We start from the raw sequence: 27157 nt of genomic DNA on the forward strand, positions 1-27157 counted from the left end.
ATCCATCTCATCTCTGTAATCTCTCTTTCTCTCCCTCAGGGCCGTACTACAACCCCAGACCGAGGCAGCGCATCCCCCGGGACTTGGCCATGTGCGTGACTCCCAGCGGACAGTTCTACTGCTCCATGTGCAACTGCGGAGCCGAGCAGGAGACGGACTTCAGGCAGCATTTGGAGAGCAAGCAGCACAAAGCAAAAGTGTCGGAGCTAAGATACCGCCATGAGATGGAGAACCTCGGCTACAGCTAAGAGACACAAGAGGGGAAGGAAAGAGAACATGTAAAGAGTACAAGAACGCAGGGCAGGAAACTGAAAATACTGCCATACTTTTGAAGAGCATATTTAGTGGAGTGATTACATCAAGATCTTTTTGCACTTTATTTGGTGTATGGATTAAACACATAATCTTTCAATTTGATAGGAAATATATAAATAGAGGTGGCTGGTTGTGGCTCAGGTGGTAGATCAGATTGTCCACAAAGTGCAGGGTTGACAGTTTGATCCCTATTTCCTGATAGACAGCCCAGCTTTTCGTGTGGCATCTGCTCTGATACAGGAGGCTAAAATTGGATTCCATTAATCCTTGTATTGCTCTAGAAAGTGTGTATTTAATCAGCTCATAACATTCAGAGGAAATTGTAGATTTTTAATCTTAAAACTTTGAACAAAAAAAAAATCTGTTTTCTAGCCACAGAATCAGACTACATTTTTAAGCCATTATCCTTTCTTATACTTTCTGCTCCAGTTCCTCCAAAGCTTTAAGTGGGTTACATTCTGACTCAGGGCACAGGTAAATGCAAAAGAAATGCAAAGAAATCTGAAAGAGGGGAAATCAGGGTTTTGCTTTTTTGGCAGAAAGTCAGGTGGACATGAGAAGAGGCTCAAGAAGCCTCAGCGAAGACAAAGATACGCAGAAAACTTGAAAAGTACAAAAATGCAGACAAGGTTGAGTGAGGGGGCAATTCCTTTATGTTACAAAAACTTGGGAAAACAACTACTAAGTTTTAGTTTGAGATGATTTTTTAAACTCTTACGAGTCATTTAGCCCTGCAGGTATTTTTTATAGGTCCTGCAGCAGGGACTGCAGGGGAAAACTTACAACCACAGAGCCACACGGGACACAAATTCAGCATCTTTACAACCAAACAGATGTAATAAAATCCAAAGCACTACTTGCTAATTTAAAAAATAAGCACAATGAACTTCACCTAATGAAACAGTGTTATATGAAACTGTGAGCCTTAGCTGACTTCCTACTTGTCCTGAGGTGTGTATCAGGCTGAAGGCTCTTGCAAGCCTTGCTGGTGCCTTTGGAGGAAGTTAGGCTAAAGAGTAAGCTTTGGCTAGCCATTTTGGCAATATAGTAAAAAACCAATCTGTCACATTGATTGGATTTTTCTGTATTCACAAATGTTATGTAAATATTCTTAATATTGCAGTATAGATGTAAATAGACTATAGTAGACATGAATCCTATTGATTATTTGATCAGTGTTAGCTCACCATCTCTTGTAAACTCTCATAATCTATTTAACAACTATCAGGAATCTTGTAAGTGTGCACTGAGTGAATGTCTTCTTTTTTGAGCACTGTATGTTTGTGTGTGGATTTCACTGTAGGCCCTCCGTACCACTTTGGATGGCGCCTTTGTAAGTAACTCTGGTACCGTCAGTTATGGTTAAAAAGCTGCTAGTCTCATCGTTTTTACTTTGGAAGGAAGGAGAACAGAGTGCCAGCAGAGGCTGCCCCTAAGGGCGAAACATGCTTTGATGACGAGAACAAGACAAAATTTTCCTCTTGAAAAACGCTCAAACGCGCAAACGCTTTCAAACCGAACGCACTTAACTCTAAACTTCAAATTGACTCGCAAATTGCAGCGCTCCTGGATGTTTCTGCTTGTGAGACATGTCATTTAATACTCCCAGTCTTGATTCCCAGAGGGAACGTAAGCAGGTTTTACTGCAGTGTGTGCAACGACTGCTAAATAGTAACACGGATTGTGCCGCAATGGTTTTATTTTGTGTTGCTTTGGCCTGTTTGTGTTGCTTTTTCCACATACGAGGAGATCCAGCTGTGTTCCTGTGTTTAGCCCGTTCTGGGGGAAAAAAAGTTATATAATTGAAGTTAAATTGGATTAACTGTTCCAGTTTAATGGTCCTGAGCCGAACACAGCAAGTTGTCACAAGGCATTCAAAGTCTATAGTCACATTTAAAATTGCTAAAAAAATAAGTACTAATAAAATGAGTCTTTTATGCTGATCTTCGCCACAGATATCAATGATAGTGAAGGGGTCACAAAATGTACATATTCAAGCAGAAAAGCTTGTCATTCAAAGCCCTTCTTACTAATCCTTTAAAATAGAACGGTGCTTTCCCCCCATTGTAACAGAAAAAGATTATCAGCATACACCTGTGTTCAAAAATCAATAATTTGTTATTGAAAAGAGAAGAAAAACCTCCCCTTTAAATCTGCTTTTGCGGAAAAAAACCATTCCTCAGTAATTAAATCAGTCTGATCAGTTCATATAATTAGATGAGCTGGAAAGCGGAATTGAAAGCAGCATCCTGGCCTTCTCTTTGCTTGGCTTTGTTTGCTGCAGGGAGAGGCAGCTGCTCACATCTTATATTTGTCTCCAGAGCACAAATACACACACTTGACCACACACTAGGATGCTCGGGGGAATAGCACTGTGAGAACAAAGCGCTGTGGCATTTTTGGGGATTAAAACGCAACAGCAAGGCAGAGCTAGAGGGACGTACAAGCAGAAGGCATTCAAATTAAAGTGCTCGCCTATTTATTAGCCCACCTTGCCGCACAGTTTAATGAAACAGGAACAAAAAGCCGTGGGTGAGCTAGTCTTGTGCGTTGAGGCAGAGTTGCAGTCTGTTAATAGCTCTCGTCCTCCTAGAAATAACACGCTTTGTCTTACATGAAAGCGCTGGGAGCATTACCTTTTATTACGCTGACAGGCTCTTGGACTCAAAATGAGAGTCACACTCCAGTGCAGCTATTGAAAACCTTCTGCAAGTGCAGGAAATGATAAGCTGGAGAAAACGAGGAGATCACAGGAAGCTAGTGGGCTCCTACAAATACAGCCTAAAGATCCAGACAGAAATGTTCATAGTGGAGCGTTTGGACCCCTTTCTGTGATAATTCCACCTGTTTTGTGGCTTTTTACCACTTAACATGAGGCACTGATACTTAATATTTCCTTGTTTGATAGTAAGTTTGTCGCGTAACTTCTGTATAAATGCTGCCCATTTACCATAAATTCAGATGGCAAATGGGCAGCATTATTTGTAACTCACACAACCTATTGATGACATTAAAAAACATTAAACGCAACCTGTCTTTGTGCCACACACCAGCAAAGTATCAGCTGCCATCAAGATGCCCCAGAAATCCCTGGTCTGTGTCAAAACCAACACAAAGTGAAGTACTGGTTGTTTCTGGGGGAATCATGTGGCTCTCACAGGGATGTAGAGGTGAATTCTTTGACGGATAGGGATCGGTATCATGGCGCTATTACGCTTACACATACTGTTGTTATTCTGCATCTTATTCATTAACTTTACATTAACCCATGGTCACACAATCAAGTTAATTTCATGTGGGCTGTAGGCTACCAGCATACGTGACACACGTGGGCCAGTGGCAGGTGAACTAGTGGAAAACTGCATATTCCCGCCAACGTGTGCGAGATCTCTGTCGTTTTCCCCCCACAAAGATGACATTTGATGACCTTCCCTTCATGTTGAGTTTTGACACCTCAGTGTACATCAGGAAAGACGTGGTTGATGACCATTAGAACAGTTTGCAGGTTTTTCCAAAGGTAGCTGCACAGGCAGAGACCACCATCACTAACCTCTGATGCACACCCAGTCATTTTGTTCTATAAGCAGTCCTGAAATTTGACAGAAAGAGCTTCAGGTAGGCTTCTAAGGGATAAATAAAATGTCACAACAGTTGTGATTTGGCACTATATAAACAAACTTAAACGGAACTGAATTGAATTGAAATCTTGGAGCTAATGTTTAATTTGCTCTGGCAGAATGCGTCTGCCATCCCCCAACTTTCAAATAGATTTCCACCTGATCTTGTCTGTGCCAGTCCAATTACAGCTGGTTATCAACTACAGGGCGAGTTTGATGCACCGACTCACCCCTCTGAACGCTGTAATCACTTTACATTTTTCCCTCAACATGACGCCACACGTTGCTCTGAGTGTTTACAGGTCTAATTGCATCCAGGAGCATTGAAACAGACTAATTTGCATAAGCGCACGTCGTAGGTGATGCCAAGCTAATTATCTAGTATTGTAGAAAGGTTGGCGTTAGCTCCAGGTACAAAGGGCAGCGTGCACAGGAAATAATAGGAACCAATCTGTGTCAGTGTGCACGCACCGATCGATATGTCACACGAGTCGGGCCTCAAGAGGATTTACAAGGACTTAAAGTGTTTGTAATCAACATTTGATTCTAAAACGTCTGTTTTCTTTTCAAGAGCTTAAAAAATGACAAAATTATTGCGTAGCAGGAAAATCTCAGAAGCAGAAGGGTCTTGCTGAAAATAAACGATTAAGCCTGAAAAAACGTGGCAAACACAATTTGCACTTAATGAGCTGAAACACAGCAGCCCACCAGTTAAGTGATCCTTTTACACAAGACTATTTTTGGAAGGATATTGTAGCGCTGAAACGTTTTTATGTTGTTTTTTTGTTGTTTGCCTTTTGGGGTTTTTGCATCAGAGGATTTCTATTAATTGGACAAATGTTTCACACAGACAAAGGCCAAAAACGTAAATAAATAAAAGCACTGTGGGAAATAAATGTATTTACATCAACATATGTCCATTAACCAGTACAAATGATTTAAATTGGACTGTTTAGTTATTATTTAGTATGTTAATGTGCTGAAACAGTTACTATCTGGGGCACTGTATCCATTTCTATTCTATGTTTACTTGTTAGAAACTATAGAGAATGTGAGTACAATATACTTAATAATTATTGGTTTCACTTATCTATTTGCGGCTCTACTTCAGCAGCACAGGTTAATAAGTTAAACTTCAGTGCTTCGCAGTAAATGACAGAGTGTGTTACGTATCGCACTGTATAAAATGTATCTGGTTTATTTTGTGCATGAGTACAGTCATACCTAATAACTGTTAAGATCTTTCTACCACAGGCTGAGACTATAAGGCTGCTGTTCAGGAGTATTTAATGACGTTTACACAGCTGGTTGTTTGGAAATGTCTGTGTGCTGTGAGGAATCTGCAAAATGGTACTGGAAAAAAAAATCCCACGTTTGCAGTGAATATAAAAATACACTGATGTTTATTTAGAAAATGTGTTCTACCATATGTTGTTTAGTCTTTGTTGTCATTATTTGCCTCTAATGAACTCCTTATGCTAAAATCTACGAGGTGAGAAGCCAAGCTGTTGCAAATGTGTGTGATATTTGTCATTTCTGTGTTTTATCCATGCGCTGGACTGTTGGACTGAGCAGATGAGGGTAGATGGGCAACACTGTGCGGTTAGGTAGAAACCCTTGACTCAAATTCTGCTTTTCATGCTGAATTATATGGTGGCCCCCCTATATGGAAAAGTTATATATATATTAATCTTATTAAGTTTGTATCTGTGTTTAAATGAAAAGCATACAAGAGTGAAAACAGATATAAGATCCCTAGAAAAATTGTATAAATGAAACCTGTATGTTTTGGATACTTCCTAAAACAATATATGAAAGTGGCCACTTTTATGTGTAAATCATATAAGCCTTATATGATTCACTATATGAAGTAGGCCCCATCTGATGCAAGTCTTTTATAAGTTTTTTCTATTCCTTTTCCATATGGGCCAGAAAGGTCAAATGCCCTGCAAGTTAGGAAATCAACAGCAAATAGAAAAAAATAATACAAAAGCACACAAAACACACAAATGTTGAATAAAACACCAATAGAAAAAAACTGTAAAAATTCACAACGGAAGTGTTTTTGGGAAGACAAGAACATGACCGAAGATCTGAAGAAGTGACAGAAATCAGAAACATGTGAAAGACTGCAGTGAGACCTGTTTACAAGAAGTGAAGGATTCTTATGAGGGAGAAAAAGATCCAAGTAATGTGTGTTTAATTGAATGACTCATATAACACTGTAGCTGCATGTTGGCTATTAGCTTTTATTGTTAGCTGGTCACTTCTGCAGTTGGTCCATCACGTTATTGTCTCCTCGAAACCCCTTCAAACTGCTTCCCCCTTTTTTGTTAAGGTTTTGCTGCGTTTTTTCTATTTCCATAGTGTTTTCTTTGGTTTTACTGATGTGACTGCAGAATTAGGTGAACTGGAGTGTCTAATTTTAAAGACACCATGTTAATGGGCACAGAACAGTTTGCTCAGGTCAGGTCAGGTCAGGTGTCTGGATAGAACTAGATCCAAATGGATGGCTTACCATGATCTGAAACACTTTTTCAGTTTAGCTACACATACAGGCACACAGTCGGGATTAGTTAGCCATGCTCACCAGTGGTACTACGCCATTGATTTTCAAATGAGGGCAACAAACACATAATAAGGATTCTTCACAAAAAATGAGAGACATTTCTACTTGTTTTTACAGCTGGATTTCCAGAGACAGTAAAAGTTTTGTGAGTGCTTTTTTTTATTATTATTATTTTTTTAACTTTCATTCTGAGACTTTGATTCAACTCTTGTGTCTGTGCTATAGATCCAAGAGGTAATTAAATTAGCCCAACATACAAACAGCTCCCCAGGCTCTGTTCAAGCTCCGTAACCCAACACCTCTAAAACTCACTAATTACTACACACACACGCTGCTGTGCACACAGTCTCCTTCATGCTTTTTGTGATTTTAGACTGACTTATGTAGTGGAACTACATTTTTGCCAAACTACTTTTAATCACAGTTTTCTGCAGCTCTCTACTCTGACGGCTTCCTAACAGCTCACACTGACAGCACTCTGAGTACACATCAGTTCCAGACTGTGGTTACAGCCCATAACTCCCAATGAAACCACACACAGTTAAGGGTCTTTCTTGACCTTTAGCTTTTGTAAGCCTTGGGGAAAACTTATTTTTAAGAAGATCTTTCACACACCCCACACACACACCTTCATTTATAGTGTGGGGTCCCCCAAACCTCCCATAATGCTCCTGTAATCTCCTTGAAAACCTCAGCATACTTTTAGTGCCTCTGAAGAGTGTTGCCAATATACCACTGACTGACTAAATGGATGCCTGAACAACTTCTGTGTGTGTGTGTGTGTGTGCGTTTGGGGGGGGGGTCTGAATAAATGTGGCGATCACTATAATGGATCTAAGCTAATAATTATTACAGTGAATTCATGTCTCAAGCTTTCTCTTCCACGACCCAGCTCCTACCGCTCCAGGGGAAATAAATGTTCTGTTAGTTGATGCTGTTATTGACTCACAGGGAGAAGACGCTCCTCCATAGCCTAGTTTCCACTGCACTGATAACCAGGCCTTACTCACTATCCTTGATATTACTTCTGCCAGGAAAGCTGTTTCTGCGCCCCTGGTATTGTTTATCTGTCAGCGGGATATCACAAAAAAAGTATGAACAGATTGCCGGAAATGTGGTGCACAGGCCGTTAGCACAAGTCGTTAGCTTTCATCAAGGATGGGATGGCCATTTGATCTGTTCGTTCTTTTGTTTTTTGTTATTTTTTGTTATAATGATTTATAAAATGGCGTTTTTTAAAAAAGTTTTACTCTGCATTAAAACAGCGATATTTACAATTCATTATGGTAAATGCAAGGCTATGCAGTGCTACTTCACATCATTGCATCAGTGGTCCTAGAAGACTCAAGAGGGATTTGCTTCAAACTGACAGCTCAGCACACGTCTGACAGTCAGCTCAGTGAGACATCAATATGAATCTGACTGAAACAACAACCATCACTCAGGGCTGTTATTGGTCTTTGGTTCTGATGTGTGCATGCAGTACTGTGCAAAAGTCTTTAGCAACCCCTCTCTTTAATGTTTTGCTTCCAAGGAGCCAGCCTTTCATGTCAGTTTTAAAGTGGTCTCCAGCAACAGTTCTCCAGGCTTTTTTTTCAAAGCTATCCTTTGGACAACTTTGAAACTACTACTACTGAAAAACTGACTAATCACAGCATGGTGTGCAGTGTGTTCTCAAAGAAATTGAGGAAACTGGGCTAATGGAGGACAAAAGAAGATGCAGGAAGCCTAAAAACTGTCTACAGCAGATGATCATTACCTGAAAGTCATGTCCACAACATAAAATAAATGCAGCAAAGACCTGAGAGATATATCTGGGGCTGCAGATGATCCATGAAAGCCTCATCAGTAATTAAATTCAATGAACTGGCCTCGCCAGTTGACAGACCTCAATATTATTGAAGCATGATTAAAATACACAACATATTTGCAGGTGTTTTAATGAATCAGCGCACCTGTGTCCCATATTTCTAGCAAAATATTAAGAAATGAGGCATGACTCAAGACTTGTGCTGCACTGTATATGCATTTCTTTTTACCTTTTCTGCACGAATAACAGCAGAAAGTCTGTAATTATAAAGGAAGTAACACAAATCTGGTGCGACTAAAGGTAGGTATCTGCAGAATTACTGGAACTGAATGCGGGCAGGACTAATGAAGTTTACAAAAGACACAGAGAAGTCATTGTTGGTATGAATTCATGATGCTTTATATTATATTTTTATGTAATAATAAAACTATAAATAAATAAATAATATACAAAATCCCCAATGCAAGGGGTTAAAGTTGTCACAGTGACAATTTCTTCTTTGTTTACAAATGCATAAAGTCAACTGCCAGCTTCTTCCTTGATCTCATATTGTCCCAGAGTTGTAATACATGTCAGTTATAACATCTGCTAATTGTTCTATGTGAAGAAGATTAAAAAATGAAATGAGCCGTTGCCTCACAGCAAGAAGGGGTTAGACTCCACCATCTCACCGGGGCCTTTTTGTATGGAGTTTGCATGTTCTCCTGTGCTTGTGTGGGTTCTCCCTGGGTACTCGGGCTTCATGCAGACATGCAGTTAGTCTGTCTCTTTGTGTTATCTGGTGACCTGTCCAGGGTGTCATTTTGAGGTCTGTGTTGCCTCCATTGTCCTCACCTGATTTATTTTTTTACCTGTTCAGTTCCAGGAAAGAAGATTTCTGTATTATTTACTCACCATGCAGTCCTTCTCTTCATTTTATTTGAGATTGTTTTGTTAAATGACTGCTCTCCATAGTTCAGTAGAAACATATAACTTGTCTTTTATAGTCCTTGACATGATTATTTTCTGAGTGCCTCTTCATTTGCTGTTTTTCTCTCAGAAGAACCACCAAGAGGCTTGTCAAGTACAAGTGCAGCAGGAGTTCCAGGCCAGGGCTCCTGCTGCAACAGTTTGCCTTAGAAAAGCAAAGTGTTGTTTAGACATTTATGAGGAAGTGATGACCTCCCCCTGGGGTGGAAGCAGGATTTTCCTGGAAGAGACACAGAAAGTCAAACATGCTGGCCTGATATACGAGACATCTGTAGATTTCCAGTTGTATGCAGCAGTGGTCTTTGTTCCAGTGTTGTGACAGAACAGTGCAAGAATGGAGGGGGACGTTTCAAAACAGGAAGTTGGTGAGTGTGAAGAAGCCAAATGTTCAGGATCTACCTGTAGCCTGCTGCTGCAAGGGAAATGAGACATGCAGTTCAAGGGTTATAAGCTTTTCTCTTCTTCGCCACTATCTGCTACACAGACTGACCTCTGTAGAAATGAAGTATACAGGACCGCTATGAGCCTTTTAACCTGCTTACAGACTACTGTTCTCGACCTGTTTGTTCCTAAGGCACCATTAGAGATTAAACCAGATCATCATGGCACGCCGTAATGATTGTAAACACATATTAACCAATCTCTATTAGTGTAGCCTTGATATTACACAAAATTGGAGGTGTCAGACACAATATTCTAATGGTCTGGTATGAACCGGATGATTTAATAATAAAAGAAAATGTGTGCATGAGTCTTGAGACCCACATGTGCCAAAATGAATTAAACAAATACATGAATCAAAAAGTAAGTAAAGAAAGTAGCGTCTTTAATTTATTAAAATTTGAAATAAATAATTATCTTTTAAATGAAATGAATTGACATTTAATTGTGTATTCATATATATTTTTCATTTATCATTTTAATGAATGAATTACACATTTATTTAATTATTTAATGAATCTTAACTTAATCTTTTGGAGTAAAAAAGGCTTTTTCCAGACTGCTGGAACTGTGGCTATAGGTAGTAATTACAACCACACGCTTTATACATTACTTGAAAAACAAAAACAGTGGGTTTACTGACAGTGAAGACAACAATGAGCTACAATTATAACTAGGGAGAACATGTTTTACAGGCACATAGTGAGGACCTTATGCTGTGATTTTACATATGCAACAGTGATAAAACATGAGGTTAAGTCAAAAAAGAGTAGACGAAGATTAATAATTAATATGTACACTGTAGATCTCAGAGAATCTAAGAAACAGCTGCAAGAACGTCTCATATAGAAATATGTGTATAAGATATTCTACATTACAGGTTTGCTATTGTATAGTTTTACAGAGGATATTTTCCTGAAGTGTTTTTATAGCATCCAGGTTAAATAAATCAGTTCATCATTTGTTAAATTCATGTATCAATTTATTGAAAATAACAAACAAACAGACTGTTTTACATATTAGCTTTTCTAAAGTTACCAAAAGGAACTTGTCATGTTACTGCTTTGTCATTCTTGTTGTTTAGCGCCCTCTGCTGACCATGATACAGTATGACATGTCTGGGTCAAAACACTTCACAGGATGTAAATTTCTGTTTTTTGTTTCAATCAGATCTCATTTCTCTTTTAATCTTTTTAAATAAAACTGATTTTAATGTGACAAAATGATGGGCTGCTGGTGAAAGTAGCGGAAGCACTGGGAGGCTATTTTCGGTGGTTCTCACAGACATATTCTTGTAAGTGCGTTTTTCCATTTTTTGTTGTCAGTCTGAGAGCGCAGCACCAACTGAAGTCCTGTCCACACTGAGTGCATAACATGTGGTCACATCCTCCATTCTTCTGCAACATGAAACACAACACGTGAGCAGGCAAAGTCACATGACTTCAAAACAGCCAGAAACTCTCCGTGCGCACATGACTAAATACCTCGATTCTGCTGAAGCAGTGAGGACAGCATCTGCTGTTGTTGGCCAACCAGGTGTCATTCAGATTACTTTCCAGCATTACCAGCATGTTACCATATCTGCTCACCAGCAGGCGTTTCCTCTCCTTACTGCCATGTTTATAGTCATTCAAGAGAGCACTCAACCCCTCTGAGAGACACAGATAGCACAGAGCACAAAACAACATTTGCATCAACACACAAAAAGCCTTCAGTGTAGGGTTAAAGATTAATCAAACAAAGTGCTACTATTAGAATCGGATCAAATAAATATATTTTTTTCAGTCGCATTCGTGACTTGTAAGTGCTGTAAAGTAATCTTACACCTCTACAGAGGCTGCTGCACTTGGATTGATGCTGTTGAGTCCTGCACTGACACGAGACACAATACTGGGACATCTCTATGTTGATTCTTGTACTTCCTGCTTTGAAATGACTGACTTTATGATTTTCTTTGAAACAGGACAACATTCACACCACTCGTCCTGTGACTGAATATTTTAACATTAATAACCAGTACACCAAAAAATTATCAGTTTAAAAAACATACTTGGATTTTTAGTAAACATAAGAGATATCCACATAGTCATTGAAATAGTGTGCCTTTGTGTACCTTGTGACTGTGGCAAGTCTAGGCTTTTTAAAGCGGTGTGCAATGCATCTCTTGCATGTTTTTTCTTGGTTTCACACTCTTCTAATCCATGGTAGGTCATTCTGCACGTGACGCAGAAGGCAAAGCTGCACTCAGAGCAAAGCACTGCATTGCTGGACTTCTCCAAAATAACAGCAGAGCCACAGGATGTTCGAGGACAGTACGTCACATCTGCGAGACAAAAACATTTATTGAAAAAGAGCTAAAGATGTTCTTTCTGTCTGGTCTAATACAGAAATGTAATAAATACATTCCAATCAGTGTATGAAAAACTTTACGACACACTCAGTTTAACAGCAATAGAAACAGACCAGACATGCTGTCCAAAGTGTTCTGCAGCAGGAGACGGTCATAGCGGCTGAACAGCTTCTCCCCTACCAGACTCTGCACCTACAAACACAACAGAGACGAAAAAGCAGAGACACAAAGTGAGGCCGAAATTCCTCTGTGCTTGATCCTTCTACCTGTAGCTATTTTTAACAGCTTTTAAAATGTGTTTTGATATTAGATAAAAGGACCAAACACTACAGTTGTTGAAACCATTCTGCAGGTTGAAGGCTGCGTGTAGCTTCTACCTGTGCAGGTGTAGGGGCACCAGCGCAGTCTGCCTGAGGACAGGTGACACCCCGGACGTTCCCCTCTGTGATCTGAACCGTACAGAACTCGCAGAGACAGGCCCGGCAGAAGACGTGGCCACACGGTGACAGCTTCACGCACTCGGACCCGAGCCGGCCCATAAAACAAACCCCGCAGTCAAAGAAAGTGGTGGCAAACACTTTGTGTTTCTGGGCCGCATCATAGATCAAAATGTGGGACAGCAGAGTCTGTGATGGAGATAAAAAGAGACCAGAGAGGGTTTGCTCCTCACTCTGAGGAGAATCTGTGGGCTGGACCGGCAGAGAAGCAGCTCCAAGTTCACTTGGATCTAACGTGCCTGAGGAGGTGGAGGGAAGCAGCGATGAGAGAGAAGCATCTCCTTCATTTAAGAAATCTTCCCGGACACTTTGATGATGCTTGGATTTCTCTGCAGATGAAGAAAGATCATCCTGGAGATCAACATTAAACTCTGAGGCTTGGAGGATTGTCACATCTGGAGTGTGTGTGGTTTGGTTTTGGAGTGTTTCTTAATGTTTACAGGCCTCCCAAATACTGCACAGACTTTTTTAATGACCTCAGTGAACTGCTGTCTGTGATCTGTGTTGATTTCGACTGTGTAATTATTGTTGGGGATTTTAACATTCATGTGGACAACCCTCAGGACAAAGGGACTAAAGACCTGAGTAACACTCTGGGCAACTTTGGGCTGACTCAGCATGTAACAGAGGCCACACATAATAGAGGACACACTCTTGACCTACTGATCTCCAAAGGCCTGAGCATTTCAAAGGTTACTGTGTCTGATGTGGGCCTGTCTGATCATTACTGTGTTTTCTTTGAAAGTAAAATCTCAGCCCACACAGATATATCAACAACAGTGATCACAAAACGGTGTATAACTGAACACAGTAGTGTAATTTTTAACCAGGTCTTCCCATTAACACCTGACCTGCCCAGAGGGTCAGTCAATGAGCTCGTCAATAGCTTCAATGCTAACATGTTAAATGTAATGGACACTATTGCTCCCATTAAGGTGAAGGTTATCTCTGGAAGGAAAAAGTCTCCATGGAGAAACTCCACACTGGTGAAAAAAGAAAAAAGAGAGTGTAGGAAAGCTGAGCGCAGATGGAGAAAAACAAACCTCCAGGTTCATTATGACATTTATAAAGAGAAACTTCACAATTATAATTTACAACTGAGGAATGCAAGGAGGTCCTACTTCTCTGACATCATCACTAAAAACAGCCATAATGCTCGGGTCTTATTTTCTACAGTTGACAGGCTAACAAACCCTCCTGTGTCAGTGGCAGCTGAACTTCATTCGACCATGGCCTGCAATGACTTTGCCAAATTCTTCACTGAAAAAATCCAAAAAATTAGACAAGCAATTGGTACATCAACAGCAGATCCAGGATATGTACTGTGTCCACCAAAAAACTGTTTAAACACCATGAAACAGTTTCAACCTATTAACAGCAAAGACCTGGAGGACATCTTAGGTAAACTGAACTCCTCCTCCTGCTGTTTAGATGTCCTGCCAACAAGTTTTTTCAAAAAGGTCTCAAAGACTTTAGAGTCAGACCTGTTACAGATCGTCAACTTTTCTTTATTATCAGGTGTGTTTCCAGAATCACTAAAAACTGCTGTAATCAAACCTATACTGAAAAAGGACAATCTTGACAAGACACAAATGAACAACTACAGGCCGATCTCAAATCTCCCGTTTTTAAGTAAGATCATTGAAAAAGCAGTTTCTCAACAGCTCAGTTACTTCTTAAAACAGAATAACTGCTACGATGCCTTCCAGTCAGGTTTTAGACAGAACCACAGCACTGAAACCGCTCTGACCAAAGTGTTTAATGACATATGTCTGAATACAGACAGTGGAAAAATGTCAGTCCTAGTTTTACTGGATCTCAGTGCAGCATTTGATACAGTTGACCACAACATATTACTCAAACGACTGGAGAACTGGACAGGTCTTTCAGGAACTGTACTAAACTGGTTCAAAACATACGTAGAAAACAGGAAATACTTTGTATCAATAGGTAACTTCACATCTGAGCAGACAAGTATCACATGTGGAGTTCCCCAAGGTTCCATCTTGGGACCCCTTCTGTTTAACATCTACACGCTCCCACTGGCACAGATTATAAACAACAACAAAATAAACTATCACAGCTATGCAGATGACACACAAATATATATCACAATGTCACCAGGAGACCGAGGCCCTGTACAGGCTCTTGGTAAATGCATTGAGGAAATCAATGACTGGTTGTGCCACAATTTTCTCCAGCTAAACAAAAACAAAACTGAGGTAATAGTCTTTGGCGCCAAAGAAAAACGATTACAGGTCACCAGAGAACTTCAATCTATACATCTAAAAACCACAAACCAGGCGAGAAATTTGGGTGTAGTGATGGATGCAGACCTAAACTTAGAAAAACACATTAAGACAATAACAAAGTCAGCTTACTATCACCTCAAGAATATATCAAGGATAAAAGATCTGATGTCTCAACAGGACCTGGAAAAACTAGTCCATGCATTCATCTTTAGTAGGCTTGATTACTGTAACAGCATCTTTACAGGTCTACCTAAAAAATCAGTCAGACAACTACAGCTCATTCAGAACTCTGCTGCTCGAGTCCTCACTAAGACCAAAAAAGTGGACCACATCAGTCCAGCTCTGAGGTCCTTACACTGGCTGCCTGTCCGTCAGAGGATAGACTTTAAAGTTCTGATGCTGGCCTATAAAGCTCTGAATGGTTTAGGACCAAAATACATCAATGACCTCCTGACCCAGTATGAACCATCCAGATCCCTCAGGTCATCTGGATCCGGTCTTTTATCAGTTCCCAGAGTCAGAACCAGACACGGAGAAGCTGCATTCAGCTTTTATGCTCCTTATATCTGGAACAAACTCCCAGAAAGCCTCAGATCAGCTGAAACACTCAGTTTATTTAAATCCAGGTTGAAGACTCACCTGTTCTCAGCTGCATTTGAATAAAGCACCAAATCCACACTTTAAGCTTAAATTTCAAAACTTACATTTAACTACTGATTTTATCTACTGTTCTGATTTTATCTGTTTTGATTTTATATACTGTTTTGTTTGTTTGTTTGTTTGTTTGTTTGTTAATTAGTTAGTTAGTTTATTTGCTTGTTTTAATCAATTTTAAATCATGCTTTTTATTTGTTCTTGTTTCTAATGTCTCTGTAAAGCACTTTGAATCACCTTGTTGTTGAATTGTGCTATACAAATAAACTTGCCTTGCCTTGCCTTGCCTTGCAGGCTCTGGAGAAAGAGCTCTTTGATAATCTGAGGTTAGATCACTCTGGCTCTGGTGAGAGTTCAGATCATTCTGGTCATGCTTGCAGGAGTCTAAAGCCGAAGCTCCCTGAGAGTCTGCGCTGCTCCCGTCTGAAGGATTCTCCTGAACTTCCGAGGATGGTACAGAGAACTCTGGCTCTGAATTGTTCTTTGGTTCTGAGAGTTCAGCATCGTGTTGGTCCTGGTTATAATGCAGGGTGCTGCGTTCATCAGGAGGAAGATCCAGCTTACTGTGGATGTTCAGGAACCTCAGAGCGTCTTCTCTGAGAAACTGCACCCAGGAGAAGAGCACCACAGCTCCCCCAGTGGCCTCATAGAGATCAGCGAGATGAGCACGCAGTGCAGCCAACTGTGGAGGGAGAGGGAGAATAGATTGTTGTCATCTTTACTGAGCCTCTACAATGTCCTGTGAACCTCTCACACACTGGCAGGCTGAACATGTGACCAACAATGACTTGACTGCTGATTACCTGTGTGTGAGTCAGCCAGCTGCAGGTGAGGCTGAAGGAGGGAGGGGAGGAGGAAGGGTAGTCTTCAGGAAGCCCAAAGTTCAAAAGCAGCGGTGGAAGGAAGGAAATATCATACTGACGCAGACTTTCACCTTAGAAAGAAAAATACGAGCTCATCAGATGAACTAATCTCTTTCTGTAATGTTTGTTTATTTGTTTTTAAATAATTTGGGTGTATTCGACAGAAAATATTTGATATATTCTGTCACATGAACTCAAATAGCAAAAGCTATAAATGATGCTTGATGACATTAAGCTGTTCAAAGGTATATTTAATATAGATATATTTAATTCATACACCATACTTCCCATTTAAGGCCAACAAAAACATGCTCATTACATTGTTACGGGCTCGCCTAATGCAGAACAAGTGTTTAACTCATTTTACATCATTGGCTACATAAAACCCATTTTTATCTTAAGTAGATGATTAAGGCTGTACCAGTAAAGGTGCTTCCTAATATTCCAAACCAACATTTTCCAAAAACATGCAGGTTGGACCTTTTCGGTCCAGCAGTCGCGTGTTTGACAACCCCGGCGCCTCTGATTTACCCTCTCTGAGAGCCACGCTGAAGCCGACAGGAAGCTCGACACATACTCGGATTTCTCCGGCAGACTTCGACTCGTCCCGAACAAACTCGTCCGCATCAAAGATACTCTGGAGAGCGAGCAGCTCGTCTTCCTGCTCCTCCAAGTCCTCGGTCATCTCTTTCTCCTCGGTCTGGTTTTGTAAGAAGCCTTCCTTCTCTGAATACGTTTTCCTGCTTCTTGTTGAGGCTGAGGTGACTCTGGGTCACACCAGCCTGTTCCTGGTCCTTGTTTGTCCGTCCCTCTGACTCATCAGCGTATGATGACGTAGGAAACAAAGTACAGGCAGCAACCTCAGCCTACTGTAAACCTGCTGCTGATGAAAACCAGTCTAACAGGCAATTCAGCATGTATCATTACAAGCCTTTAATGAGCCTTTCTTTGCACAAATAGTCTGTGTTATGATGTTACTGGGAATGTCTGAATGATGCATCCAAACAGGGATTTTACAAAATGATTTTTTGAGTCTATTTATTTGGTGTATCAAATGCAAAATAACCGACATGGAGAGTTATTTTGCGATTAAGATGTGACATAAAATTATATATTCAGATGCTGAAGAGAAGAGTCCATCCATTAGTTGGATCTCAGATTTAGGGATAACAGTGGAGTTTCTGTCCTATTCATGACACAATGGATGGTCTTGAGAGTGGGGAAAAAGAGCTGCTCCAGCTTTTGTTTTGTTTTTAACCCTCAGGATCATGATTTGTGATAGCAACACCTAAATAAAATCTAGTCAGGCTCTAAAGTGAGGAAGACATAACACTTATCTCCCCAGTCAGTAGGCATATATTACAACCTAAGGGTGGTGCTAAAGAAAAGTTACTTATAATGAAATATTCAGGGTTTGATTTTTTCCTATAGAAAGTTGTTCCATTAGTGTTACGGTTCACAATTCAGGCTAATGCGTGAGAGATCCCCAGTTTGAAACCAGGAAGACACAAATCTAATGAGACACGAATTATTTGTGATGCTACTTTCACTGACAGTAAGGCGAGCCTTTAATACTTCATGAATGTATAAGTAACAAGAACTGCGCAGACTGGCTAAGTGAAAAACAGAAGCTATCATCATATTCATTAGAATGACGTTAACTATAAAAATTTAATCTAAGGTCCATTTGCTGTTTTTTAAACTGTCATCTATACCCTTGTTCCTCATCATAGACTGAACTTTGATAGACCACATGTGGCATAACTGTCATGCTTCACCTTTCTCATGAAACACTCAGCCAGATATTATCATGGGAATGAAGAACATGGGCAAAAACATTTATTTTGACAAGACAGTGACCTCATTTTTTATATATTTTTTTAAATTTTATTTAAACTTTTTCTCTTGAGCCGCAGGGACTGCACTTGACAATGACAAAGGTAATCTGATTCAACAGCACAAGTTAATAATAACACAATTTACAGTTAATGCTATTTTATATTGTAATCTGACAGCTACAAATATGAGAAATATTATGGCACAAATGCTGCCACCACCATTCAACCACATACAGTGATGTGATCTGAGTGCTTTGTTAAATTAGGTAGTCAATATTAGACATAATGAAACAGAAATGTTAATATCCATCAGTTGTGGCTGTAGTTTTCCCTCAGATTGAGTGGATTTTGGCTCTCCAACTTTTTCTCTGCCTTGCTCAACAGCTTTAGTTCTCTCTGGGATTTGAACTGGACACTCAGTGGCTTGGGGGCTGTTTTGGATTTCAAGATGGCAGACAAAGCCCTGGGACTTCGTTGGGTTTTTGACACAGCACTTTTCTGGGCACTGTCAACAGATGCTGGAAAGAAAGAAATACAGTATTTACATGCTCTATTCTTCCAAAACTGAATCAGCATTTCACAAATTCTCTGTATCATTAATTGTTCTCTAAACATCATTTTATTATTCAGATAAGTGATTCATATATTCAAAGCACTTGTGAAAAAATGTCATCAAATATTTTAAGGCTGCTGAAGTTTGGCTCTAACTGTTGGAAGGAGGGTCTCTGACTCCCACCTGATACCTGGACGCTCTCTTTCTTGTGTCTTTCTTCCCAGGAGTTGAGCTTGCAGGCCCTGGAGCAGTAGGAGACCTTGTTGCAGCGCCTGCCCGGGGTCAGATTCACAGACACTGAGCGACCGCAGTGAAAGCAGAACTTTAACACTGGTTTCCTGAGAACAGGTTTACACGAAAAGAGTCACAAATAAGTTACTAGAAACTGACATTAGTTGAAGTAAAAGTTTAAATGACAGACAACAGGAAAAAGGAACTAGAGCAGCACCTTACTGTAGATGAATGTGAGTGTATGTATACCTGTGCTCTTGTGTTTCCTCTGGTAGGCTTTTATTTCTGGCAAGAGCCTTGTTGGAGGAAAGGTCTCCTGCCAATCATGCAGTACAAATGCACGCACGCACACACGCACATGCACGGACACACACTCTATGATTTAGAGGCATATTCAATAATAAAAGGACAAGTGCATTACACCAAGTATCCAGTGGAAGCTATTCTCTCTATATTACCAGTTTCCCTCTCAGCAGCAACCTGCCTCATCAAGTCTTCCATCTTGCTCAGTAGCTTTTGCCGTGCTTCGAATATTTTTCTCTCCCGAATGCTCAAAGCGTGGAAAGGAGTATAAGCAATATGTGAGTCCTAAATAGGAGCATAAAGGCAGACAGGAGTATAAATATATATATAAAAATAAAACTCTAAAAAGCCTTCTCACTCAGCCCCCGTGTATACCAGCATGGCCCTCCATGATTAACATAAAATACTGGATGAACCAGTAAGGTGCAGCACTGCCAGTACCTACAGCTGATAGTCACTGGACATTCTTCAGCAATTCACATTAGATTCATTCAATGTAGTATGGCTGGAGTGTTACCTGTTTGAAGGAGTAGCGTGCATAATCGACTGCAGTTCCAACAATGCCACACACTGTAACTGGCATCAAGATATCAGCTCCAGCCTTAGTTAACGTGTCCAACTAAACCAAACAAAAGCCGTACTGATGTTAGGAAAACTTATTTTCTCTGAAAGCTGAACAAAAGTGACTCATTTGAAGTCATTAAGAACACATTTATCATTGATCGCTGCACAAAAAAAGTACAAATGTTAATAAATTAATTTTTAAAAACGTTTCGTCGTCATTATGTGTTTGTGTGGGTACCAGCTTAATTCTGTGCCCAACTAAGTGGTAGTTGATGTTGGTGAGGGCACAAAGCGCGCTGCCCACCCTCCAGCCCAGGGGTAAGTTGAGATCTGCACCTCCATTCAACAGCTCGTCTACCGCCTAAACGAGGAACAACAAATAGTGTGGGACAAAGAGAGGTTTGGCTCTCACGTGCATGTGTGAGTGTGCATGCACAACGAGGTCGTACCATTTCATTGCCACTTGCTATAGCCAAGGAGAGAGGTGAGTGGCCGCTCCAGAGAAGGTCTGTACTGGCTCTGTGGGAGAGCAAGATGGCAACCACTTCACTGGCATTCTGGGAAGGAAAATAAAGGTGTTTTTTTTTACCTTAAATATTCATCAGTTCTCCGCACTTTGCTTTGATGCAGCAGTAACGTAATCATTAAATAGTGGTGCTGTGTTTAGCTGTGACTGTATGCATTCCGACCCTGTAGTCACTTTCTCTCTGGCAGGCAAAATGTAGAGCGGTGCGGCCTCCTTCTTTGAGATGTGGGCTGGTAGTTAGTGTTTCTGTGGCCTTTGTGGAAATCTATAACATATATAAGTACATAAAAAAGAAAAAAAAAGGTTAACTAACACAAACACATTTACCTCTAAAACCCAGGACTCTAAAACCTACACACCTTGTCTGGTTCGTAGATCTCGTCCTGGTCGCACGCCCGTACGTCTGGGTCGGTGATGGCGTGCAGCAGCAGCTGTGTGATTCTGGGACCTGCTGGACCTGGCAGTGCTGCAGCTACATGCAGGGGATACAAGCCTTTCCTCTATACAAACAAGCAGATTTTCAGGTGAGTTTAATGTAGGTGCTTTTTTTTTTCTTTCTGTGTTTGTGGATTTTTTTTTTTTCTTTTGTGCCTGTACAAAATATTATTTAAATTTGTTTAAAAGTTGAGCTCCTGCCTCTGGTGGAAGAGGGATGTCAGTGCGAGCTCCGCACAGCAGCAGTTTCCTCACATTCTCGGTGTCAGCTGCCATAATGGCTAAAAAGAGCACGGGCATGGGGATCCTGGCTGCGTTGGGATCAGCTCCACGGTCCAACAACAGTTTCATGGTGCCCAAATGAATGCGGTGCCTGCTCAGACAGAACACACACAGGTTACTTACACTGATCAAACATAACATTATGGCCACCTGCCTACCCATATGGAAAAGAAATAGTAAAAACATATATGATTTACTCATGAAAGTGGCCACTTTCTCATTACTTTCATATATTTTTTTAGTAAGTATACAAAACATACAAGTTTCATTATATAATTTTTCAAGGGATCTTATATGTGTTTTCACTCTTGTATGCTTTTCATACAAGTTTCATACAAGACAGATAAAAACTTTATAAGATTTATATATATCTTTTCCATATGGGTAATACTGTCCCGGTCCCCCTTTTACAGGCAAAACAGCTCTGACACATCGAGGCATGGACTCCACTAGACCCCTTAAGGTGTGCGATCTGTACCAAGATGTTAGCAACAGATCCTTTACCTCCTCTGTGTTGCTAGGTGAGGTTCCTATAGATCTGACTTGTTTGTATAGCACACCCCAAAGATGCTCGACTGAATTGAGATCTGACCTCCAACTTGTTGTGCTCCTTAAACCTTTCCTGGACCATTTTTGCTTTGTGGCAGGGTGTAGCCATCAGGGCGTACCGTTTCCATGAAAGGGTGTAAATGATCTGCAACAGTGTTTAGGTAGGTGGTACATGTCAAAGTAACATCCACATAAATGGCAGAACCCAAGACTTCCCAGCAGAACACTACTCAAAGCATCATACTGTCTATGCCAGCTTGCCTTCTTCACATAGTGCAGCCAGGAGTTTTCCAGGTAAGCGACACACACACAGAATAAATGTTCTTCTCATGCTCACGTGTCCATTGTTGGTATTTTCACCAAGGGTGAGCATGAGCACTCTGACTTATTTGCAACTTACTAGCAATAACTTTTTTGAGTACCTGGTCTGTTGGATCAGCATTTGCTCCCCACATGCATCACTGAACTTTGGCGACCCATGATCCTGATGCTGGTTCACCATGGTTCCTTCCTTAGCCCACTTTTGGTACATACTGACCACTGCAGACTGGGAACACCCCACAAGAGCCACATCTGACCCCATCCTCTAGCCAATAAACGTTTGTCAAATTGGCTCACTTCTCCTTACGCTTGTCCATTTTTCTGCTGCTAACAGATTAACTTTGAGGACAAAATGCTCTCTTTCTTCCTAAAATATCCCACCAACTAACAGGTATAATTAAAAGATAATCAGTGTTATTCAGTGCGCCTTTCAGTAATCATAATGTTATGCCTGATGGATGTATATGCATGGTGAAACAGAACATCAGAGTGATCACTAGAGCCAGCAGCAAATTAAATACAAAATAAAAAGTAAATTGAGGCAGAAAGAAAAAGGACTGACTCTATTTTCATAGCAGCCATTTTGCGTACTGTCTCCTGCGTGCTGCAGAGCATGGAAACCCCTGTGCGACTCAGAGCTTCAGCAGCGAGCTGGATCATTTTGTCTGTGACTTGAATCTCGTAGCTTCTGAGACAACAGGTGGAGTCAAAGCTCTGTTTTGAGGTCAGATTTTTGCCGTGCTGCAAAGACAAACACATTAACAGTTGTGAGTGAACTAAACCAACTCATCAAACCAATCACAGAGAAGCATCACTCCGCATTACTCATGAACCCTTGCTTGCTACCTTAGCTTGAGCTCCCTTCCACTGCACGGTGCCCAGTTTAATGTGACCATCCAGCACTTGAATGGAGCGTTCTACAAAAGACACGTCCTCTTTTCCACTCTCATCGCTACCCTCTATATCCTCCACATCTTTCTCATCCTCCTCGCAACTCTCCTCTTCCAGGTGATCTGTGCTTAACTCGTTGGTCTCAGCAGACTCACCCTGTTTGTCTTTCTTATCCCCCCTTTTAAATTCTCTTTCTGTATCTTCAACCTCACTTACTCCTCGTTCCCTTCTCTGATCATATCTGCTCTCTGTCTTTCTTTGCTTCCCTTTGCTCCTCATGCTTTCTGTCTCCTCACAGTGTCTGTCCTCTCTTTCCTCTGTCCTTGGCTCCCCCTGTGTGTGTTCAGCTTGTGCGACACAATCATTCAGTCCGACCCTGCGCTCAGAGAGGAGTTCACTGTCACTGGATGCTTTACGGTTGAGAAGTGAAATGTGTTCAGTTGGTTCTATTGATCTGAAAACACAAGAAATAAATACAGCAGTATTTTATCCAAAAATTCATAATCAGTTTTGTTGTTTGGCTTCATTTAGCAATGTGTGTGAATATAAATCGTTAATAGTGAACAATGTGTGTGTGAAGGGACATTAGCTACAATCCTACTGGTCAGAGAGGTTGTTAATTAACGATGTGTCCATATTGAGGTCGACTTGGCTGATCTGGGAAAATAAATGTCAAGAAAAAGGGAAATTATCTGTGAGAAAACCATAGGTATCTGAGACGAGTTGAACTTTTGGTAAAACCCAAAGTCACGGTGCCTCGTGCTGGATCTTACTTGGTTTCTAGCAGGTGGTTCAGCTCCAGTGATTTGCAGAGATTGAAAAGGATAGTAGAGGACATGACACACAGCGAGGGCAGACATGCCTTCACAGTTCATCTTGTCAATATCAACACCCATGTCCAACAACAGGTGGATCACATCATTGTGGCAGTTTACCTGACAGAAACAGAATATGAGACATGAGACTACTTCAGATTTTAACCGCGGGCAAAATGTTAAAACCTTTTATTTTGCTGTGTTCAAAAATTAGTAATGTGTTACGGTGGCAGCGATCAGAGCTGTGTGTCCGTGCGAATCTGCTACATCAGGGTAGACTAAACCAGTCCTGAGGATCTGTGATACAGCGTGCAGGTCTCCTTTGGAGGAGTGCTGGATAAGCAATTCTGAACGGACTTCCAAAGGCCCTTTAGGACCAAAACTGTCCCTGTTCATAGAGAGAACGGCTGCCGTGTCCCAGCCCACATTTTCAGCCTGCAGCCTGAGAGACAAACACATGAAGTTCCACGAATGTTGCAGACTCACAGATCTAATTGTCAGTGTTTGGACCCAGTCTGACCTGTGGTTGTGTATGTGAGCTTGAAGGCGGGTCTGTAATGGCATTGTGGACAGTGGGTCTCTTGCATAGCCTTGGTAAGGATGAGCGTCCGGCTCCCACAGCTCGCCATAAAAATGTCGATCCAGCTCTGTCCTTCGACCAGGGGGGAGTGGCAAGTGGTCCCCATCTGTTGAGTAACTCTCCATGCCAGGTGGATAGATGAAAATCTCATCTAACAGCACATCTCTGTCTTCATCCTCCTGAAGGTGATGAGGTGTTAACTGATCTGCGTCATATTAACTCAGAGAGCTCATCCAATTATTCATTAAAAGCTGTGACTTACCTCAGAGTGTGTCCTTTTTTGTTGCTGTAGACTACCAGAGATAGACTGAGGTGTGAGAAGGGTACATTTATGGTAAGTTTAGATGTACGCAGTAAAATATTAATCATCAGATTTTCTGATGTAAACACTATCTGTGTTACAGCTGTGAAAGGGCATGACACAGCATTAAGGACTGCTCTTATTTCTAGCCTCTTATTTCTTATTCATTATTATTACTATTAGGTGACACAGCATGTACCTGAGTCGGGGATTTTGCAGTGACTGATGGATCCATGTAGGCAGAATATTCAGGAAAATTCTTCAGGCTAAATCTCTCTTCCAAAGGGGTACACAGCCTTAGCAGTTGGTCCTTGAGCCACAGACCCACATCCTCTCGCCCATCTGGATATTTGAGCACACCTGGACCAAACCTCTGATCCATGTGGTACAAGCCCTGAGAGGAGGGGAGAGGTGCGTTGTTTTATGATGTATCTATAATCTAAATAACGGTTCAGCTTACCTGAAAGACAGCTCCATCGGAGAACACTTGCTGACCATATCCCTCCCTTCTGTTGAGGTAGAACTTGCCAATGAACTTTTGGCCCGTGGGCCAGCAATACAGTCCATCTCCATGCTTGTAGTCTTTGTAGAAAGAGCCCTCATAGTACTACACCAAAGAAAACAACCCACGCGTGTATTTGTATCTAAATTACATTTAGCTTGGCTTTAAGGTGTTCACACCCTAAAAGCTAAGGGGTAGTAAATGCTCTAGTGAAACTGTTTAATTCTTTAATATGTCACACACTACCTCTCCATTTGTCCAGCTGTACCTTCCTTTGCCGTGTTTGAGGCCATTTATAGACTCTCCCTCATATTTGGAGCCGTCGGGCCACTCCTGCACACCGATTCCTTCTGATATCTCCCTCCCGACCCGAGCACCTCCGCAGTCGTTGCTTTGTCTAACTGACCCCGGTGTCGTAACCGGCTCCGCACCTCCTCGTCCCGCAGCCGGTGCCACACCTGTGAAGGTCGTCGACAGCATTTTACCCGCGTTCTCCCGAGTCCGGTTGAGGGCAGCGACAACTCACTTTAGCGACTAACTACAGTGTTTGTTTGGAAGCGACAACTTCAGGTCTCACAAGTCAGATTTGTGTTTTAACTTTGCAGTAAGCAACTGGTTGTCATGACAACAGCAGAGCTCGCGCAGGTGGAGAAGTGGGTTTCTCAATCTCACGCATGCGCAAGAAAGAAGGAAAACAAAAACATTTGCTCTGCTTGGTTGTACTTATGTAAAAATAAAGCAAATAAATACGTAAATAAATACATTTATTCCTATGAATCAATACACTTTTAATTTTTGGTTACAATGTGGACAGTATTATTATCTTTGTTTACCAGGGGCGGTAAACCCACATATGCAGGTGTTACATATGGTTAAAAGGGTTCAAGTGCAGTAAGTATACATGTTTCATTTAAGTATAGTCTAAAACTTAATTATTTTCCGTAGCCCACCTAATTAACATTTTGGTTACAGAAAACATGTGAATTTTGATTTTATGTACTGTACAGCTTGTATAATAAATAAATATGTAGACCAAAAAATCCAGAAAGGTAAACAACATGGAACGGGTCATTTACAAACTCAAGTCTAACTTGTGTTTCACACTTTTTTGGTAGAAAAAAAAATCAAATTGTTACATGCTTGAATTTACACAAAATGCCAGAAATCTGCACTGTCATGAAGGAAAATGTACAACTTAATTTTTCATGATTTGTTGGGTTAACCCTCTGAGGTCCAAGCCCGCGGCCGAGGCTCTCCGAGGCAAAAAGTTGAAAATACCCCCCCCCCCCCCCCCCCCCCCCCACACACACACACACACACACAAAACATATTAAGGATTGTACATTAACATAGAGCTGTTGTTGAAACCATACTGAATTTCACCATAATTCGTCATACAATGAGAACAGGACAAATCAACAATTGACACTGACTAAAATCTGTAACATAATGCATTGTTTGGAGTTTAGTCTGTTACTGTTACTATTTTTACAATTTCTTTTTTGGAGCAACTGTAACCCACATTATTTCCTTAGGAATTAATAAAGTATTCTGATTCTGATTGTTTCAGGATGACGTGCCATTATCCAATGACACATCTGCTTACCTGCATCTTTTGCTCGTTTCTCCTCCTCTTCTTTTCTCCTTTTTCTAAAATGAGCACCTGATGGCTTTGAACTTTTCTTGTCCATCTTCCATTGCTTTTAATTTTGCACTCCAGTATGAACACAAATCCCCCAACCCGAGGATCACCACAACATAATCTAATAGACCTACACCTTAGTTCACAGATTCACTTTGTCTAAGGTGTATTTCTAGGATTTCGCACAACCCAGGATTCAAATCATGAATATGATGGGCTTGGATTTACATCATTATGAATGAAATGTGCTCTATTTGGAAGCAGCCGGCCCCCTCCCCTTTCGACAGGTTGTGTGTGAGACTTTAAATCATCAAACTGTAAATTATAAATTTCAAATTGTTATTGATCCCTTTACCCCGAGTCCTAAAGTGTATATTTATTTTCTTACTCTTGTTTGTTTACTTGCACTGCTATAACTGGAGCCTCATCCTCTCATCTCTCTATATACTGCACTGTATGTAACAGAGATGACAATAAAGTTTTACTT

At 40.9% G+C, this 27157-nt stretch overlaps 3 protein-coding genes across 9 annotated transcripts in view; 1 reads left to right on the forward strand and 2 right to left on the reverse strand.

Annotated features, from left to right (window-relative positions):
* Nucleotides 1-11051, forward strand: part of zmat3 (zinc finger, matrin-type 3) — a 23896-nt gene extending 12845 nt beyond the window's left edge. Inside the window, exon 6 of the mRNA XM_086268708.1 lies at nucleotides 40-11051. Coding sequence (XP_086124834.1) covers nucleotides 40-248 — 209 coding nt within the window. The 3' untranslated portion in view covers nucleotides 249-11051. The remainder of the gene's footprint in view (nucleotides 1-39) is intronic.
* On the reverse strand, nucleotides 10699-17118 carry LOC147309654 (E3 ubiquitin-protein ligase RNF14-like). The gene is made up of 8 exons (XM_086268709.1): nucleotides 16869-17118; nucleotides 16278-16408; nucleotides 15757-16156; nucleotides 12449-12996; nucleotides 12185-12263; nucleotides 11835-12044; nucleotides 11206-11372; nucleotides 10699-11118 (listed from the first exon to the last, which is right to left on the reverse strand). Exons 1-8 carry the CDS (start codon nucleotides 17020-17022, stop codon nucleotides 10984-10986), a joined length of 1824 nt encoding a protein of 607 aa, XP_086124835.1. The 5' UTR covers nucleotides 17023-17118; the 3' UTR covers nucleotides 10699-10983.
* A 1092-nt stretch (nucleotides 17119-18210) lies between these two features.
* On the reverse strand, nucleotides 18211-25646 carry ankmy1 (ankyrin repeat and MYND domain containing 1). 7 transcript variants are annotated; one of them, XM_086269467.1, is made up of 20 exons: nucleotides 25275-25646; nucleotides 24987-25133; nucleotides 24726-24920; nucleotides 24488-24532; nucleotides 24166-24404; nucleotides 23871-24087; nucleotides 23604-23765; nucleotides 23432-23487; nucleotides 22786-23206; nucleotides 22502-22680; nucleotides 20989-21160; nucleotides 20712-20852; nucleotides 20516-20617; nucleotides 20276-20383; nucleotides 20065-20187; nucleotides 19780-19881; nucleotides 19418-19547; nucleotides 19209-19275; nucleotides 18912-19066; nucleotides 18212-18693 (listed from the first exon to the last, which is right to left on the reverse strand). In XM_086269467.1, the coding sequence occupies exons 1-20, from the start codon at nucleotides 25506-25508 to the stop codon at nucleotides 18485-18487; spliced, it is 3204 nt and encodes a 1067-aa protein (XP_086125593.1). In that variant the 5' UTR covers nucleotides 25509-25646; the 3' UTR covers nucleotides 18212-18484. The 7 variants fall into 7 exon arrangements, with proteins under 7 accessions (XP_086125597.1, XP_086125593.1, XP_086125595.1 ...); XM_086269469.1 differs by having other exon boundaries at nucleotides 23047-23284; XM_086269466.1 differs by having other exon boundaries at nucleotides 18912-19000; nucleotides 22786-23284.
* Nucleotides 25647-27157: the final 1511 nt, after the last annotated feature.

The sequence above is a fragment of the Aulonocara sp. 'chitande type north' Nkhata Bay genome, linkage group LG17 (genome assembly GCF_057382095.1).
Source record: "Aulonocara sp. 'chitande type north' Nkhata Bay isolate Kocher_YH1m ecotype deep benthic linkage group LG17, A_spYH_male_GT1.1, whole genome shotgun sequence".
Lineage (NCBI taxonomy): Eukaryota > Metazoa > Chordata > Actinopteri > Cichliformes > Cichlidae > Aulonocara > Aulonocara sp. 'chitande type north' Nkhata Bay.

Coding starts and splice junctions, on each gene's coding strand:
- LOC147309654 (XM_086268709.1), bottom strand. CDS start 17,022: ATGACCGAGGACTTGGAGGAGCAGGAAGACGAGCTGCTCGCTCTCCAG. Junction 16,409..16,868: donor CAGCGTGGCTCTCAGAGAGG/GTAAATCAGAGG, acceptor TTTCTTTCTAAG/GTGAAAGTCTGCGTCAGTAT. Junction 11,373..11,834: donor AGACTTGCCACAGTCACAAG/GTACACAAAGGC, acceptor TGTGTCTCTCAG/AGGGGTTGAGTGCTCTCTTG.
- ankmy1 (XM_086269471.1), bottom strand. CDS start 25,508: ATGCTGTCGACGACCTTCACAGGTGTGGCACCGGCTGCGGGACGAGGA. Junction 20,618..20,711: donor AGATCTACGAACCAGACAAG/GTGTGTAGGTTT, acceptor TATATGTTATAG/ATTTCCACAAAGGCCACAGA. Junction 19,067..19,208: donor GAGGAAACACAAGAGCACAG/GTATACATACAC, acceptor ACCTGTTCTCAG/GAAACCAGTGTTAAAGTTCT.